The 19,936-nt window shown below is 41.8% G+C and overlaps 1 protein-coding gene across 2 annotated transcripts; it reads left to right on the plus strand.

Moving 5' to 3' along the window:
* The first annotated feature begins 67 nt into the window (after positions 1 to 67).
* On the plus strand, positions 68 to 18,644 carry ING5 (inhibitor of growth family member 5). Of its 2 annotated transcripts, none has more exons than XM_081329227.1 (8): positions 68 to 242; positions 2,400 to 2,471; positions 5,120 to 5,286; positions 11,558 to 11,669; positions 12,972 to 13,065; positions 16,958 to 17,093; positions 17,712 to 17,773; positions 18,425 to 18,644. In XM_081329227.1, the coding sequence occupies exons 1-8, from the start codon at positions 203 to 205 to the stop codon at positions 18,462 to 18,464; spliced, it is 723 nt and encodes a 240-aa protein (XP_081185353.1). In that variant the 5' UTR covers positions 68 to 202; the 3' UTR covers positions 18,465 to 18,644. The 2 variants fall into 2 exon arrangements, with proteins under 2 accessions (XP_081185353.1, XP_081185354.1); XM_081329228.1 differs by having other exon boundaries at positions 117 to 246.
* Positions 18,645 to 19,936: the final 1,292 nt, after the last annotated feature.

A 19,936-nucleotide genomic window follows, 5' to 3' on the forward strand; every position in this document is an offset into this window, starting at 1 on the left:
GGACGGCTCCGGCGTTCCAGTCCTCGTCCCCGCCCTCTCATTGATAGGCGGCGCAACCAATCGGTGGCGGCGTCTCATGACTAGGCGATGAAAGCTCGGCCGGCCATTGCAAAGGGGCTTAGGCGGCTAGGGTGACAGCGCCGAGCGCGCGACGGCTGAAAGGTGGGCGTCGGCCGGTTGGTTGGCGGTTGGCTGACTCGAGATGGCGGCCGCGGCCTTGTATTTGGAGCACTACCTGGACAGTGAGTGAGTGCGGCGTTGGGGGAAGGGTTGAAGCGCCCGCGTGGTTTTGCCGGCTGTTACAGCTGCGTCATAGCCCCGATGTGTGTTTGTGCCGGGTAGCGCGGGGGGGGGGAAGAGAGAGAGGAACTAACCGGCGAGGTATTTTTGCTGCGTCACACCTCTAACTGCGAGCGGAAAAAGACGGTTCAGTCGGGTCTGGGCCTGTAGTTGAGGGTCTTGGCCGGTAGGGGCCGCTTCCGCGCTCCTCGCCGTCAGTGCCACCTGTAAGCTTGTTAGAGCAGCGTTTCCCAACCTTAGGAACTTGAAGATGCGTGGACTTCAACTCCCAGAATTCCCCAGCCAGCTATGCTGGCTGGGGAATTCTGGGAGTTGAAGTCCACGCATCTTCAAGTTCCTAAGGTTGGAAAACGCTGTGTTAGAGAAACATTCTCCTCTCCTTTTTTTAAACTTGAAGCATTTTCCCGGCTGAGTGCCCCTTTTACGGCAGGCCCCGTCTTCTCTTTGAACAACCTCGTGGCCGTCAAAGGACTTCCTTTTTATGCCTCGCTGCAAGTCTGCGCAGTTACTTAAAACAGTTACTTTAAAACACTTTCAAGAGGAAAAGCGAACCATCTTTCCAGATTTTGCTCTTGAAACTCCTGAGCTATCGCTTTCACCATCTACAGGTAGTCCTCTAACGATAGTTCATTTAGTGACCATTCAAAGTTACAGCTGTGCTGAAAAAAGGCACTTATGACCGTTTTTAAAGACTTATAACAATGCAGCATCCCTGTAGTCACGTGATCAAAATTCAGATGCTTGGCAACTGGTTCATAATTATGACGGTTGCAGCATCCCAGGGTCATGGGATCCCCTTTTGTAACCTTCTGACAGGCAAAGTCATTGGGGAAATCAGATTCACTTAACAACCATGTTACTTAATTAACAGCTGCAGTGGTTCGCTTAACAATTGTGGCAAGAAAGGTCGTAAAATGGGGCAAAACTCAATAAATGTTTCACTTAGCAACATAAATGTGGGGCTCAGTTGTGGCCATAAGTCGAAGACTACCTGTAGAAAGATTGAGTTGAGTTGAGAATCTGGTCTGCCGCCCATGTTAGGCTTATCCACATATCTTCATGGATGTGGATGCCTCATAGACTTGACTGGAGGAAAGTATGTCCCTGCAAATATGTCATGTTGCAGCCCAGGTTTAACATGTCGCATCATTAGAGTGCTCTGAACTTGGTTTGGGGATTGCAGATACTGAATTATTGCACTGGAAAAGATCAGTGATCAATAGTTTAATTACAAGAGAAAGAAAGAAAAAGAAAGAGAGAGAGAGAGAAGCAGCATTGATATTTCTTTCTCTTCAGCAGCCAGAAAAGAAATGACTAGGAAACAACAAACTCCCATGGCTGGATGGGATGAGTGGTCTTGCAGCAGACCAATTGGAGCCTTGCATGTTACTGATCTCTTTCATACTCCTCTTCAGTGTAACAGGGAGCGTTCACATAGAAAGTTTTAATGCGTTTTCCAATAGAAGATCGCCTGCAAACCTCCTTTGCTCAGTAACAGGCTGGTGAGATGGAAGACCGCTGTGAGGATAAAGGTATCTCCCAGATACCCAACAGCATTGATAAAGGGTCCATAGGATTACAATGTGAAGTGTCAGAGATACCATATGTATGGAAAATGTTTTTTCGTAATGGAAAAGGTATACATTCGGTGCCCAAAATGTATTATAAGTGGTGGTGATGGAAGTAAAGTTGGTGAAAGAATTCTGAGCAATATCTTCTGCCATTATCCATAATATTGATAGAAAACAGGGAAATCGCATGGTGACATCACTGCAACTTTAGATTTTCTGCTTTTTTTTCTGCTAATATTTTCTGGTAACAGAACATTCAGAGACAGCAAGAGTGTTAGTGAACAGAACTAATGAAGTGAGCTATGTAACACTTTTAAATCTCATTTGGAGATTTTAAAGTATCTTGGGTTCGAGCAATATTTGTTTTCCAACCTTAGGCACTGGGATCTATGAGACCAAGAAGGATGGGAATGATGTATGGTGGGAAGAAATCATAATGATAGTTACAAACTGTTGTTTGTGGTTAGAAATTTAATTTGAATAGATTTGTGGTATGAAAATAATTCAGTCTTTCTACATCTTTTTCAGGCATTGAAAACCTGCCCTGTGAATTACAGAGAAACTTCCAACTTATGCGTGAACTGGATCAGAGAACAGAAGGTATATTCAAATATATTAACTCTCAGATCTTTTTCACATAATGCAGGGATACAACCTATTGTTCTAGGACAGGGGTCAGCAACCTGAAACAGTGAAAGAGCCACTCTGAACCGGTTCCCTCACAAAAGGAAAAACTGGGAGCCGCAAAAACTGTGTGCGCATGCACGTACATGCGTGCATGCGCAGAACAGGGTTTGACTGAAGAGTGGAGCCAAGGCGAGATATGCACCTACCCTGCATATTTGAATTGATTGGTTGAACTTTTTTAGTCCCACTTTTTTTTTTGGGACTGCACATGGCAGAGGACTGGGAGCCGCAGGGGACAGCTGAAAGAGCCGCATGCGGCTCCGGAGCCGCGGGTTGCAGACCTGTGTTCTAGGATCACATGTAGCCTTTGGTCTAATTTAAAAAGCCCTTTGCAAGAGATCAGTTCAGAATCATGGTAAGTGATACATATCCTCTCCTATACTTTATCCGTGGAAGAGAGTTGAAAGAGCAACAGAAAATATCAACAACTTAAGATATGCAGATGATACCACTCTAATGGCAGAAAGTGAAGAAGAACTAAAGAGCCTCGTGTTGCGGGTGAAGAAGGAGAGTGCAAAACTTGGGTTGAAACTTAACATTAAGAAAACCAAGATCATGGCATCCGGCCCTCTCAATTCCTGGCAAATAGATGGGGAAGAAATGGAGGTAGTGACAGATTTTATTTTCCTGGGCTGCAAGATCACTGCAGATGGGGACTGTAGCCAAGAAATTAAAAGACCCTCCTGGGGAGGAAAGCCATGGCAAATCTAGACAGCACACTAAAAAGCAGAGACATCACCCTGTCAACAAAAGTGCGTATAGTCAAGGCTATGGTCTTCCCAGTTGCAATGTATGGCAGTGAAAGTTGGACCATAAGAAAGGCCGAGCGCCAAAGAATTGAGGCCTTTGAACTATGGTGCTGGAGAAGACTCCTGCAAGTCCCTTGGACTGCAAGGCGATCAAACCGGTCAGTCCTAGAGGAGATCAATCCTGACTGCTCTTTAGAAGGCCAGATCCTGAAGCTAAAACTCAAATACTTTGGCCACCTAATAAGAAGGAAGGACTCACTGCAGAAGAGCCTAATGCTGGGAAAGATCGAGGGCAATAGAAGAAGGGGACGACAGAGAATGAGGTGGCTGGATGGAGTCACTGAAGCAGTAGGCATGAGCTTAAATGGACTCCAGAAGATGGTAGAGGACAGGAAAGCCTGGAGGAACGTTGTCCATAGGTTCGCGGTGGGTCGGATACGACTTCGCAGCTAACAACAACAAAAATGTACTTTTGGTTCTAGCCCCATTATTTTAGCTGTATCTCGTGTTACCCTCAAAGCAAAGAAAGGTTTCCCATTTTTGATGTAATGCATACCTGGTGTTAAAGTTAGACAGATCTGAGAAGACAAGTTTAAGGACTCGTCATACATTTTTAAAATAAAAGTCAAACAAGATTATTTTCCACATCTTGAAAATAATTAGTGATAAGAATCAAATTATTGAATATTTTATTTTTGTATATGACAAATATTTAAAGGACAAACAGTACAGTGTCCCAAAGGTGCTTTTTTCAAGAGGCAAATGGACTTCCTTGTTTTTCTTTGAAAATGTTTTGCTTCTCGTCCAAGAAGCTTCTTGAGCTCTGAGTAGATTGTGAGGATGGAAGGATTTATATTCCTTGCAGACAGCTGGTCATTTGCATTCTTGAGTTTAAAGTGTGCCAGTTGCCTCTTGAAAAAGCACCTTTGGGACAACCATGACATGGATGACTGAGAATCTCCATAGACAAACAGTATAGTGCTGGTACAGCAGTGCTACCGGTATTCATTACCAAAAAGTATGACATTAGAAGTAGCCCATTTCTTTAACTTTGGTTCTCTGCTTGCATATGGGAAACAAGTTAGGCATTTGAATTTATGAGATATTGTTGGAAAACAGATGTTTAAATCAAACTCTTTCAGAGGGCTGAATACAAAGGGATATTTCCTTCCACCAGCAGAAATTTAATGTTTTGATCCTCAAAATTATTATACCAGCCATTTATGTTCAAGAGAGTCAAATAATACACCGCTCTTTCTCTAAATAGCTGATTTCTGGGGGCAGAATGAGATATTTTGTTTAGCTAATACTAGTTAGCATCCCAAATCACATATGAGATATTCAGTAAATGCTCCATACATCTGGTAGTATGCTTAAGGATTTTGTGGTAAAGAAATGGCTGCCAGTGAGTTAGTAGGTGAAGTAAATTAATTGGAGATTGAGATACTGAAATTTTAGAAATTTCTGTACTAAAGACTTTTAAAATTACAACATCTCAGGTTTGGAATTTCTATCCTATATTTTAAAATAAATGTAAATGTATTTAAAATGAGAAATAGATTTTGTTTTGTATGGTTCTTGAAACATTTCAGTTACAAAATACAATTAAATACTTATTGTGTTTATATGAAACTAAATGCCAGTCTGATCAGTAAAACATCCCCTAGTAAATGAGCTCCTAACTGCAGCATGAAAACACAATTTCCTAGTTCTCTACTTAGACAAAATCCTCATTAAATTTTTTGAGGCTTTTTGGTATGATGAAGTTTTGATTGCAGTTTCAGTTTTATATCGTTTCTCATTATCCTTCAGACAAGAAAGCAGAAATAGATAGTCTTGCTGCACAATATATTTCAACAGTGCGGGATCTGTCATCGGAGCAACGAGTGGAAATCTTGCAGAAGATCCAAAATGCTTATACAAAATGCAAAGAATATAGTGATGACAAAGTGCAGTTGGCCATGCAGACCTACGAGATGGTAAGATTAAATAGAGCAGTGATACTGCAGAAGACTGCCTATGTTTATGGTATCTCTTATCTAACCTTTTAGTTTATGTTTCAGATGGCAAATTTTTTTAATATTTAATAACTGTTCACTGATGAATTGAGGTGCTGTGCTGGATTTCTGCTTAACACCAATCATAAATTTTCTGCTTCAGAGGTTGTGTATAAGATTGTATTAATTCCTCATTTAATCTTTTGCACAATAGAAGGACTAGTAAAAATGTAAAGTCTAGAGTGAGTGTGTCTGACAAGTACCGTATATACTTGAGTATAAGCCGAATTTTTCAGCCCACTTTTTGGGCTGAAAAACTCCACTTCGGCTTATACTCCAGTCAACAAAAAAATTTTACCGAGGACTTGCGCGCGGCCGAGGCTTCGGTGCTTCCCTCCAGAGGAAGAAGGCGCTGGATGCAGCCGGCTCTGCGGGGAAGGGGGAGCGGCGGCGGGGGCGACGGAAAAGCCGCAAAAACGGTAGGAGAGATGCTGACTGGCGGCGGCCTCGGAGGAGGCGGAGGGGGAGGAGGGAGGGAAGGGTGACCGGGCGGGGGAGGGGGGGGTGAGCCAGAAGGAAAAGGGAAAGTCATCCCGCAGAGCGGTTGCGAAAAGAGGGAGGAGATAAGCCAGCCCGGTACCTGGATCCGCTTCCTGTGTCTCCTCTGCTCTGCCATGATGTCCCCGTTTTGGTCTCCTGGTGACGTGGGGCTGAGCCGGAAAAGGGGGAGGGGGAGACCGAGGGAGGGAGGAAAGAAGAGAGAGAGAGAGACGAGCTAGCGTCAGCCAGCGGTGTCACGCGGGGCAGCAAGCCATTAGGAGCCCTTGGGGAGGCAGCGCAGTCTGGCCGCTGGGCTTATGTGTGTGTGTGTGTGTCCCATCTGCAAAGCTTCCGAGGAAGGAGAAGCGGGATACTGGTTGGGGGGGGAGCGGCAAAAGCGGGGGGGGAGAGAGAGAAACGGCTCCGCCTTTGGTTCCCCCTCCTAAAGCACAGGGGCGCTAGAGAAAGTTTGGAGTTGGGTAAGGAAGCGCAAAATTCAGGAAGAAAAGCGGGGCGGCGGGCGAACGGGAGACCTGTACAAGGGGGAAGGGGAACTCTCTGCTTTTGTGCGTGCGTGCGTGTGTGTGTGTGTGTGTGTCCCATCTGCAAAGCTGCCGAGGAAGGAGAAGTGGGATACTGGTTGGGTCGGGGAGCGGCAAAAGCGGGGGGGGGGGAAGAGAAACGGCTCCGCCTTTGGTTCCCCCTCCTAAAGCACAGGGGCGCTAGAGAAAGTTTGGAGTTGGGTAAGGAAGCGCAAAATTCAGGAAGAAAAGCGGGGCGGCAGGCAAACGGGAGACCTGTACAAGGGGGAAGGGGAACTCTCTGCTTTGTGTGTGTGTGTGTGTGTGTGTGTGTGTGGCCCATCTGCAAAGCTGCCGAGGAAGGAGAAGCGGGATACTGGGGGGGGGAGCGGCAAAAGCGGGGGGGGGAAGAGAAACGGCTCCGCCTTTGGTTCCCCCTCCTAAAGCACAGGGGCGCTAGAGAAAGTTTGGAGTTGGGTAAGGAAGCGCAAAATTCAGGAAGAAAAGCGGGGCGGCAGGCAAACGGGAGACCTGTACAAGGGGGAAGGGGAACTCTGCTTTGTGTGTGTGTGTGTGTGTGTGTGTGTGTGTGTGTGGCCCATCTGCAAAGCTGCCGAGGAAGGAGAAGCAGGATACTGGTTGGGGGGGGAGCGGCAAAAGCGGGGGGGGGGAAGAGAAACAGCTCCGCCTTTGGTTCCCCCTCCTAAAGCACAGGGGCGCTAGAGAAAGTTTGGAGTTGGGTAAGGAAGCGCAAAATTCAGGAAGAAAAGCGGGGCGGCAGGCAAACGGGAGACCTGTACAAGGGGGAAGGGGAACTCTCTGCTTTGTGTGTGTGTGTGTGTGTGTGTGTGTGGCCCATCTGCAAAGCTGCCGAGGAAGGAGAAGTGGAGGAGGCAGTGGCGGCGGAGGCGGCCGCAGCACCGGCAGCCTTCCGCTTTTGCCGCTTTTGTGTGTGCGTGTGTGTGTGTCCCATCTGCAAAGCTGCCGAGGAAGGAGACACACAAAGACACACAAAAGCGGCAAAAGCGGAAGGCTGCCGGTGCTGCGGCCGCCGCCGCCACTGCCTCCTCCATTTCTCCTTCCTCGGCAGCTTTGCAGATGGGCCACACACACACACGCACACACAAAAGCGGCAAAAGCGGAAGACTGCCGGTGCTGCGGCCGCCGCCGCCACTGCCTCCTCCACCCAACCAGTATCCCGCTTCTCCTTCCTCGGCAGCTTTGCAGATGGGACACACACACACACACACACACACACACACACACAAAGCAGAGAGTTCCCCTTCCCCCTTGTACAGGTCTCCCGTTCGCCCGCCGCCCCGCTTTTCTTCCTGAATTTTGCCCTTCCTTACCCAACTCCAAACTTTCTCTAGCGCCCCTGTGCTTTAGGAGGGGGAACCAAAGGCGGAGCCGTTTCTCTCTCCCCCCCCCCCGCTTTTGCCGCTCCCCCCCAACCAGTATCCTGCTTCTCCTTCCTCGGAAGCTTTGCAGATGGGACACACACACACACACACGCACACACACAAAAGCGGCAAAAGCGGGGGGGGGGGGAGAAACACCTTGTTCTCTCGTCTCAGCGGAGACTTGTTTCGGGGGATCCAGCCTCTGTCACCCCCTTCTCTCAGCTGGGCAGCTGACAGAAAGGGGCGGCAGAAGCTGCATCCCCCGAAAGAAGTCTTCGCCGAGAAAATGGGCGCTGAGATTTTCTCGGCGAAGACTCACCTTCTCCCGTTCATCACATTCTTCGGTAAAGAGATTCACTCGATCCATGGTTTCAAGGTTGGGGTAGAGAAATCCCGGTTTGTTTCAAGAAACCGGGGTGGTTTATGAGCCTATAGATTTTAGACTTTGCATCTTGTTTTGCTTCCTCGGTTCCCACGAAGCCCGAAATTCTTTTTTCCCCCCTCTGGTTTCTGCCCAACTGTCAACTCGTGGTAAAACAAACAAACAGAAAGCCCCCCCCCCCCTCTCTCTCTCTCTCTAACGAATTGAACAGGCACCCAAGCTATCAGGTGATGGCGTTCACGCTTGGGTGTTTGCGCGGATCAGAAACGGAAGGAGAAATTCATTTCTGCTTGCAATTCACTATCTCGGGCATCCCTGAGAGAAGAGAGCTTTTAAAGAAGCAGCTGCAAAATTCGTTCATCCTCATCCTCTTCCTCATCCTCATCCTCATCCCCTCTCTCTCTCTCTCTCTCTCTCTCTGTGTGTGTGTGTGTGTGGTGTGCTATCTCGAACCAGATGGGATGGCAAAGTCAAATGCAAATGGGGATCTTGCAGATCTTGCCCTGCCTTTCACCCCACGGTTACCTTCTGTTCTTGATGAGCTCACGAGTGCTCAAGGACAAAATAGGGCAGGGCAGAGCCGGCAGTTAAAAATAGGATGCAGATAAAAGGAAAGGTAAGGAGGGGTTCAGGTTGAGAGGAGAGGCTGCGTAGCCTTAGTGTAACTCCTGTTTGGGCTGACTGGGTTGCCTCCGATGGGCTCTGACAGTGGAACAGAATGGAATAGAAAATATGGAATGGAATGGAACAGAACGTAGAACAGAACAGAACAGAACAGAATAGAATAGAATAGAATAGAAAAGAATAGAAAAGAAATATAGAAAGTGAATGGAATAGAATAGAATAGAATAGAAATATAGAAAGTGAATAGAATAGAATAGAATAGAATAGAATAGAATAGAATAGAATAGAAGAATAGAAATATAGAAAGTGAATGGAATAGAATAGAATAGAATAGAATAGAATAGAATAGAATAGAATAGAATAGAAATATAGAAAGTGAATGGAATGGAATAGAATAGAATAGAATAGAATAGAATAGAATAGAATAGAATAGAATAGAATAGAATAGAATAGAATAGAATAGAAATATAGAAAGTGAATGGAATAGAATAGAATAGAATAGAATAGAATAGAATAGAAATATAGAAAGTGAATGGAATAGAATAGAATAGAATAGAAATATAGAAAGTGAATAGAATAGAATAGAATAGAATAGAATAGAATAGAATAGAAATATAGAAAGTGAATGGAATAGAATAGAATAGAATAGAAATATAGAAAGTGAATAGAATAGAATAGAATAGAATAGAATAGAATAGAAATATAGAAAGTGAATAGAATAGAATAGAATAGAATAGAATAGAATTATAGAAAGTGAATGGAATAGAATAGAATAGAATAGAAATATAGAAAGTGAATAGAATAGAATAGAATAGAATAGAATAGAATAGAATAGAATAGAGCTGGAAGGGACCTTGGAGGTCTTCTAGTCTAGCCCCTTGCTCAAGCAGGAGGACCTATACCAGTGGTGGTGAACCTATGGCATGCCTGCCAGAGGTGGCACTCAGAGCCCTCTCTGTTGGCACGTGCGCCACCACCGCTGCCAGCAGCAGGTCCTTGTCGGTTGGTGGACTGGAAGAAAAGGGAGGGGGAAGCATTTTACATGCGTGCATGCGCGCACGGGGCCACGAGCAGGCACATGCTGCAAAGGGGGCGGGGCTAGTGCCTGCGTGATACTCACTAGCCCAGCCCCGTTCTCACGTGGTGCGGTGCCTTGTATCTGCACCCTGCGGCGCGGCGGTTGGCATTTTTGTGCCTTGCGGTACGGTGGCCCATTTTTTGCTCCCCCTTTTTTTCGTGCCAGAGGCAGCACTCAGAGGCGCCTCCCTGTCCCCTCCCCCGAGGGCACCAGAATGCCGATGCTGCCTTGGCACTTTGTGATAAACAAGTGGGTTTTGGCTTGCGGTTTGGGCACTCGGTCTCTAAAAGTTTCGCCACCACTGACCGATACCATCTCAGACAGGTGAATGTCCAGTCTCTTCTTAAAAACCTCCAGTGATGGAGCACTCTTGATTTCTGGTGGCAAGCTGTTCCACTGGGCAGCTGAAAGGGGCGGCAGAAGCTGCATCCCCCGAAAGAAGTCTTCGCCGAGAAAATGGGCGCTGAGACGCCTCATTCTCTCGCTCAGCGGAGACTTCTTTCGCGAGATCCAGCCTCTGCCGTGCTGCACCGAGAGAACAGCAAGCCGCCCCATTCTCTCGGCAGAGCACTCCACCGCCCCATTCTCTCGGCGGCTTGCCACCCCGTTCTCTCATCTCAGCAGAGACGTCTTTCGGGGGATCCAGCCTCCAGCTGCTGCATTTCCCAGCCTCGGCTTATACTCGAGTCAATAACTTTTACCAGTTTTTTGGGGTGAAATTGGGGGTCTCGGCTTATACTCGAGTCGGCTTATACTCAAGTATATACGGTAACTATATTTATCAGAAGTACTTTATCAGAATTGTCTCTTCAGCCAAGTTTCTAAAGTGGATTTATTGATTGGAATTTCATTGAGGAATATATTAACAGCTGTGAGACAATTGGTACTCACACATTGTACTAAGGCATGATTTTTGACAGTTATAATAACTATATTGTGTACTTGACATTGAGCCGTAGCTGATTGATTCTGCTTAGTAAAAAGAATTGCTATTCTTATGATAGTGTTCCCTTGTTTCTGCACTTACAGAAAAATGTTTCCAATGTGGTCTGGAAAAAAAATTGTAATTATCACATTTTTTTACCGCTACAAAGCTTCAGAACAGCTTGCCAGCAGCCAAATTTAGTGTGCCTGCTAGCTGCACTAGCAAATGAGAAAAACATACAAGTATTTTGGGGTGGTTTATAAAAATTATAAAATATATACAATATATGAATATTGCATACAGTATTCAATTATTTAAAACTAATTAATGAAATATTGAAAAATGTAACCTAATTCTGTATTGTTCATAAATTCAGTATTAATCGATTTGATGCTTTCTTTTTTCTCTTCCTGTTTTTCCTTTTCTTAAAAATCCTTAATTAAAAAAATAATATAGTGTCTGGAAAGGACATTATCAATCATGTAGTTTAAGAATCCCTTATTTATAACATCAGACGGTCATTCTGGCTATTTTTATATCCTTGCAGTGAAGGAGAGCGTGCTACCTCTTGAGACGGTTTGTTATGATTAGGAAATTCTCCCTGATATCCAGTCAAAATCCTGCTTCCTTGTACTTTAAACCTATTCTTGTTTTACCTTCTAAACATGTTTACCCAAACTCCTAACATTTTATTACAGAAAAGAAGTCTAATTAGAATTAAAATACTATTTAAGAAAATTTGTTTTCTTCAGCTCTGTGGTGTATCTGTCTCTGTTTCAGGTGGACAAGCACATTCGACGGCTGGATGCTGACCTTGCCCGATTTGAAGCTGACTTGAAGGATAAGTTGGAAGGCAGTGATTTTGAAAGCCCTGTGACACAAAACTTAAAAAGTATGGATATTGTGACTAAGATGGTAGAACCTGTAGAATTATTTTTTTTAATTGGTCTCAGCAATCAATCTTGGTCCTTGGCGTGTGTATACATATTTGTGTATGGGGAAGCTTGCAATATGAGAAAGTGTATGACTGATGATATAATTACACATTCAAATACTGGAATGGAGAAAGAAAAGGCTATTTATTTGACCAAAAATGATTTATGAGAAATTGTCCTCAGGAGAGATAAATGAGAAAGATCCAGGAATGCAGTTTTTCTGATTTGCCATGTCTACTTTTGATTAGTGACTGTTCAAAGTTACAATGGCACTGAAAAAGTGACTTATGACCGTTTTTTCATACTTAAGATTGTTGCAGCATCCCAATGGTCACGTGATCAAATTTGGCCATTTGGCATCTGGCTTTTATGACTATTGCTGTATTCTGGGGTCATGTGATCACCTTTTGCGCCCTTTTGACAAGCAAAGTCAGTGGGGAAGTCAGAGTCACTGAATCGTACTACCAACTTAACAACTATAGTGATTCACTTAACGGTGGCAAGAAAGGTTGGAAAATGGGGCAAAACTCAATGACTGTCTTGCTTTGTAATGGAAGTTTTGGGCTCAATTGTGGTCATAAGTCAAGGATTACCTGTATTTCAAATTGATACTTTCAATTAGGCAGATTTTGTGAAGAGAAGTTGTTGGAACTAGACATATCTATCTTTCTTTAATAAGACTGCTGATCTGCCAAGGGAGTAATAGTCCCTGAAACAATTTGAGAGATTTGGGATCATCAGGATTCCTGCAGAATCTGTTTGTTAAAAGAAGCAAGCAGTGAATAATAAAAATTAAGAATAAATAAATAAGCAATAAAATTATAGATTAAACCCTTCAGCCTTACTTATTGCAACAATTTGCATTTGATGTCCTGCCAGCGGATGATGCTGGGTAGGAGAAGAAAAAGATTTGGGAATCCACCACACTGTTCTGAAGTTATACCATATTAGCATCAAGGTAACAGCAGTGCCTGATCCCATTGCTATGGTGCAATAATAGGCTATAGGAGCAGCTTGATTTATTTCAGTATGTTTTCCTTTATGATTGGAGAGGAGGAAAGTGTATTAATGTGGCCTTGAGGAAGTGCCTTATGACAGCCCTATAAAAAAGCTTACTCCTTGCCTGGATACCTATGAGATTACTCAACTGAAAATGGCATTGGAGAAAAGCCTCCTGTGATAATAGTACACATGTTTAAAAATAAAAATCATACTATTTTCTTTAATAATGTAATCAATGAAAAATACTTGTGTTTCAGAGGGGAGAATTCCAAAGGATAAGAAAACGTCTCGTGGTCGAGGCCGGCGGACATCAGAGGAAGATGCTCCAGTGAAAAAGAAACCAAAACGAAGGTTAGAAATTAGTACAGACCATAGGCAAGAGTTCTTGGGTTTGGATTTTCCCCCCAAAGTCAACTTGCAGTAGAATCACATTTTCATTCCAGAGTCCATGGAAGTATTCTATAGTAAATATGTTTTGGATTGTAGCTTTTAGTGAGAAGGAAAAAATCCCATTCAGACACAAAAGATTTCAAGATTATTCAAATTGGATCTGTCAGTTTTGAGAATGGACAGAAACGAATAAAACATAAGAACCCAACCACTGAACAACTAGTCAGAAGCAAGAAAGTTCTTTTCTAGGTAGGCCTTAAAAAAAAAGAAGGGAAACTCCATCTCTTCCCAGACTGGCTTCAAGTGGGTTTAAAAAAACACCCAATCTGGAGAAGGGTTGGAGAATGAGCAGATAATAACTATTGGGAATAGCAGTCCCTAGTTTAGATATCCTAGCTCGCAGAGGGTAGTGCCAATGAGCTTGGGGTAAAAATTGAGCATCGGTTGCAGTTGTAGCATATGGACAAAATGTGCCCAAACTAATTAGTACTGTCCGTACCTTTAGCAGGAAATACTTTATGTGACAAGTTTTCATTGAGGGGTTCATCTAAACCAGGGATGTTAAACTGCTGGCCCGCGGGCCAGATGCATCATGCCAAAACCGCACCCACTCCATTGCCTGCAATGGAGAGAAAGTCAATACATCATGTGAATTTGCGAGTTTGACACCCCTGATCTAGACTTTACTCTTAACCACAACTCCAAAATGGCTTGTTTTCCTTTTGTTGAGGATATAGTAGACCTTCATTTTGTACCAGCCTTTGGTAAGGCTTGGTAAGGCTTGGTAAGGCAAGTTGAAACCAGATCAAAGCTATCTGGCAGGAAAATGGTTTTTTTAAAACATATGTTTTATTCAAATACAAATAATACAAACATAACACATATAAATCTAAATAAAAAATAGTATAAAAATACAAATAGTACAGTGCACCCACACCCTTGGAGACCATTTTTAATTCTATATTTCTTTTCATATAACTTTATATCCATTTTCCTTAACTCTAACTGACATATTCTTATATACTCTTCTGTTCCAAATATTTTTCCAATCTTGTATCGTTTGGAAAAATATTTGGAAAATGGTATTTTTCATCAGAAAACTTTCACATGTTGCATAGAGAAATAGGCCAAGAGAGTATCGTGGTTGTGGTACTTTCCAGCAAGGTTAGAGGTAAGGGAAGACGCATTGAAAGGAAGAGGAACAGAGGAAGCAAAAGCAATGGGCTAGGAGCAAGAGGGAGGCAGCAGAAGGTGGGGGGCGGGGAAGCCTTATTCTTCCCTGCTCCCCAACTACAGCAAGCACAAAGGAGTACCTCTGTGTAAAGACTGTCTCTACCTGCCTAATCTGAGGCATGGCAAGTGGATTATGTGAGATGGGAGAAAAACACATTCTCTGGTTGCCTGGAGAAGTCATTCAGCTGGTAACCTAGTGTACGCCTTCCCTATAATTCCTAAAACCATGTGAAAGCTTTGTTTGACCAGAGCCATGGGGGGCAGCAAAGATTAATGTCTGTGGGTGAGTGATGATGACCACAGCTTACAGAAGATTGCAGTTTGGAATGTACAAAGAATAAATGATAAAGAACAAGCATTAAGGAGTGAAATGAATGAAAAAACGTTGACAATTATGTAATTATCTGAATGAAGATGGTCTGATCTTGGACAATGGGGCTGACGGATACTACAAGGAGATGCAATTGTAAGTTTATGAATGAAACTGTAGGTATCATAAAGGAACCAATGGCATCATCTAGATGATTGCAGATGCATATTAAAGTGGAAAACCATAGGTTTGTGACTGCTTTGTGTTATACTGCTGTGAATATAGTGGAAGAGAATAATCTCATGGGTGGCATGAATTTATGAGTTGGAACAAGACAAAACAGTACAGAAAAAATGTTTACGCTATTCAAAAACCCAACGGTAGTATCTTTCTGCTATGTATCATCTTTGAAAAATATCTGTTGATAATTGTTTGTGTCCTGGAATGTTCTTCCAAGGATTTGTAGAGACTTGTCTAGTTCCATTTTCTGTCTTTTTTCCCCCCTAAAGAATAAAACATAGAAAAATAGTCTCTGTTCATAGAATTTACTTTCCCAGTCCTCTGATCCTTCTCATAGCCTTTCTGAACCCATCTTGAACTTCTCTTGTTTATTAATATTGTGTTAAATTTTATTTCTGGCTTTGAGGTATTATTAATACAGGTAGTCCTAAACTTAAAAGGGACGCGGTGGCTCAGTGGGTTAGGACGCTGAGCTTGTCGATCAGAAGGTCGGCAGTTTGGCGGTTCGAATCCCGAGTGCCGCGTAACAGAGTGAGCGCCTGCTACTCGTCCCAGCTTCTGCCAACCTAGCAGTTCGAAAGCACGTAAAAATGCAAGTAGAAAAATAGGGACTACTACGGTGGGAAGGTAACAGCGTTCCGTGCGCCTTTGGCGTCTAGTCATGCCGGCCACATGACCACGGAGACGTCCTCGGACAAACGCTGGCTCTTCGGCTTTGAAATGGAGATGAGCACCGGCCCCTAGAGTTGGAAACGACTAGCACGCATGTGCGGGGGAACCTTTACCTTTACCTTTAGTCCTAAACTTATGGTCACAGTCGAGCTTAAAATTTATGATGTTAAAGAGGCCGTTGTTAAGTGACTGCCCCATTTTACAACCTTTCTTGCCAGTTGTTAAGTGAATCACTGCAGTTGTTAATTTAGCAACATGGTTGTTAACTGAATCTGGTTTCCCCATTGACTTTGCTTGTCAGAAGATGGTAAAGGTGATCACATCACCCCAGGACACTGCAACTGTCATGAGTCAGTTGCCAAGCATCTGAATTTATATTCAAGTGATCATGGGGATGCTGCAATGATCATAATTGTGAAAAACGGTCATAAGTCACTTTTTTCCGTTCTGTTGTAACTTTGGCTACTAAAACGGTTGTAAGTCAAGGACTACTTGTACTATATTGTTTTGTCTGCAGGCTTGTTAAGCATGTTCTCATCTCTTCTTTCAAGTCCTTAATAAAAATGTTGAGAAATAAAAGGGATATTGCCCACTAAATTGTTAACCCATCCAGACCTTGTCAATTTGCTAATCAGAATAGCATGGAATACTTTGTCAGATGTTTTTCTGAAATCATGATATAGAATCCACAGCATTGTCACAATTTATTAAGGATGTTTCTTGATTAAAAACGCAATAGAGTTAGTCTGGCAAGACTTGTTCTGACTTTTGGTTTGATTGTAAATATTATTCTATTCAATTCATGGTATTAGAGAAATCAAACAACTTATCTGGAATGCACCTCTCTATTGATTACTACTCAAAAAGCATTATTTAAAAACTTATCTGCAATGTTCAAATTAATATTTGCACTGTACAGCTTCTGTTTCATTGTAACAATTAGAACATAGTGCCTGCTTTCTGCTCATCACACAACCACTTTTATGCACATTTTTTATTTAAATGGTTACAAGTGAGAAAGGCTGCCATTTCCACTAGAATTTCAGCAAGGAAAGAAATTATTTCTATAATTGTTTAGGATTTTTAAAAAATAACCCTATGTTTACTGGTTTCAAAGAATGGAAACTAAGGAGCATTTTTTACTCTGGGAGTGGTAGCTTCTTATGTTGATGTATAATTGAATTGATTGATGGACTGCTATATATGATTGAAAGTGAGAATAAGTGTGCTAGTTGAACTACAAAAATAGTTTCTGAATTTTCTTGTGATCTGACTGGTATATGGATACAGCAACTTTTTAATATTTCAATTTTTGAACTAATTAATGACAAACTCTTACATTCTGAATTACTGAGTCACTGACATTTACCCAGTTCCACTGAATTTATATCATTGCAGATCTGAATTAGCTGATACCATCCTGTCAGTTCACCCTTCTGATGTCTTGGACATGCCGGTGGATCCCAATGAACCCACATACTGCTTGTGCCATCAAGTATCTTATGGAGAAATGATTGGGTGTGACAACCCTGATGTGAGTATTGAAATAAACCAAAGTATGACAACTGCCAATCCATTATAGGATTCTTCATAAAATCACAAACCCATCCCTGGTTCTTGCAAAGTGTTGGAACTTTGAGTCATCTTGTACCCTTCCAGGAAATACAATTTATTTTGCAAGAATTTGTATTGCAAATGTGGAGGAAGCAGCACAGCAGTAGCAATTTAAAATCACACTGATTTATAGGCTTAAAGGAAAGAAAAAGACGATGCAAAGAAAAAAAATCACAACCATAGTAGTACCATAGAGGGATTCTGTAGACTTTTTGTTATACAATTTTGGAAAAGTTCAATTATTATAGTTTTTTAATTTGAAAAATCCATACATTAACATTCTCCACATATCATTGCTCCATATTTCATATTATGAAATATGGAATACATACTACTATGAAATGAATATCAGCTAATGTGCTCCTGTTTTCTTTGCTGTAAAAAATAAGCCCTGTACTTCTACAATGTAAGATTTTGCAAGAAAGAATATTGAAATAAAATTTGCCACTTCTGCATATGATACAGAAGGACTAAGTAGCTCATAAGACTGATAATGAAAAAATAATGCCATTCATCTTATTTTCAACCCCAAATATAGTGTCCAATTGAATGGTTTCACTTTGCTTGTGTGGATCTCACGACCAAACCCAAAGGGAAATGGTATGTACCATGAATTATTTGCTTTTTGTTCTCCTATTTTCTTTACAGATCATTTGTCCCAAGGTTGAAAACACTGTTGCTAAGATATATTTGATCCAGTGCTTTCTAAATTATTATGGAAGAGCTATCTTTTGATATCTGAGCTTATAATATAAGGCAACCCTTCCTCAATCTAGCAACTTTCTGGATATGCTGGAAATTATAGTCCCAACATATCTGTCAGGTACCAATTGAGGAAAAAGTAGTCTGATGCAATTACTGTAAGCATATCTGCTGGAAAACATATCCCACTGAATTTAGAAATGTATATCATTCAGCAAACTGCTGTATGAAGAAATTACTGTTCCTTTGAAAAATATCACTGAAATCTGAGATTTTAAAATTTATACATCTGCCTATTTGCAAAGTGTCTTTAAATTGGCAAATTAAAAAAACTACACATCCTCATACATAATATACATATCTTATGTGGGTCTAGGACGTTTAAGCCAACATGCAAAGATATGTGTATGCATTAAATCAGTGGATGAAAATAGGGGAAGTCCAGTGGTCTTCATGCTAATCTAGTCATAAATCAATTTATTCCTTTGTCTAATAGCAGTGGTTTCATAGAAGTGTATTGGGCTAAATATAATGCTTTTCTTTTTTCAGGTATTGTCCTCGCTGTGCGCAGGAGAAGAAGAAGAAGTAGAAATGATGTATGAAAAAAGTTTAATATATTCATATGTTGCAGGATTTTGTTTTCATCACCAACTCACCTTGTTTGGCCTGAAACAAAGCAGTAGCCAGATGTTCTCTTTATTAGCCATGCTAATGATAAAAGTGGGGTATATAGGAAGTTCATTAGTGATGATTATTTGGGTTACAAAGTACAATTCTTTGTCACTGTAATCAAAGGTATGAAGTACTTAAAAAGGTATGAAGGTCTGCACTGGAATTTCTGCTAATATACTGAACCCTGTGAAAACTGCCTGTGGCCTTTCATGTGAAGAAGATAGCATTTTTTGTTGTCACAAAATGTAGTCATTTTGGGAAGCTTTCACCAGTGTCATTTCCCTGGCGGAATGACATGTTTTCTCTTGTATTTCCCAATGCATCCTCTAAAATTATTGTAGAGATTTGGGATGAGCATTGGGAAACACGTTCAGAGTGAAGTATGAATCCTGTTGTGTGAGAAGGATAGGCTTGCATAATTTTTGATGCAGGCCTTTGCTTTGCACAATATTTATGAAGTCTTTTAAACCCAGTATTGATAAGGTATGGAATCCTGTAGTTCACTTTTGCAGGTAGAATTTCCATTTGTACAACATTGGATTCTGTCAAGGAGTGGGTTGAGAATTTCAGTGTGCAATTTTGCCTCTTTGGAAATAGGTTTGCAAAGTTATATTTTACACAAAGAACAAAGAGAATTTGCTTTTAATTAGGGGAGTTCACACATAAAATATAGGAGTTTCAACATGTTTATTGTTTCTGTGTACTGCTCCCTCTGGGCTTCATTCTGGTTTCACTGAAACTGAAGGCTCATTCTGCTGAGAAGTAATACCTGTGATATCAGTATAGTATAAACCCCTCATAAAATAAAGTAAGATTTAATATTTTAAAATAAGTTTGGATTAGCAAACAAAGGACCAGGAAAGCTAGTTTTCAGGGAATAACAGTTTTAGAAAAGGAGAAGTTCCCATAACTGCACAAAAGTGTTTGATAGAAGGTTATGCAGTTCTGAGGCTTATCTGATACGAAATGCTCATTTTCTGACTTCACTAAGATACTTTCTACCGCCCACTGTAAACATTAGCATTCTTTTCTGAGTTTCTCATGTAAGAGATAGGCATTCCCCCATCAAACACACACACACACACACTTTTTGTTGCCCATGTGTCATTCTCTCATAGTTCAAAGTTTGCATGCTTTTGTTTAATTCATAAACCTGAGAATTCTGTTCAGCTAGATAAAAACATACACTTGTTCGTCAAGGACTCTGTCATACAGTCTTCAGCTTTTAAATAGTATATTTTAATTTTAAGAAAAAAGTGAAGGCAATTTAAAAGAGAGGAATACCCTTTTGCAAATAGCTAGTTGTCTAATTTGCTAGAATTGGTTTTAGGTTGTAATGTAAAAATGATTGCAAAAATGTTAGCAATCAATCCCTTTCTTTAAACCAGA

Source organism: Vipera berus (assembly GCF_964194415.1).
Source record: "Vipera berus genome assembly, chromosome: 5".
NCBI lineage: Eukaryota > Metazoa > Chordata > Lepidosauria > Squamata > Viperidae > Vipera > Vipera berus.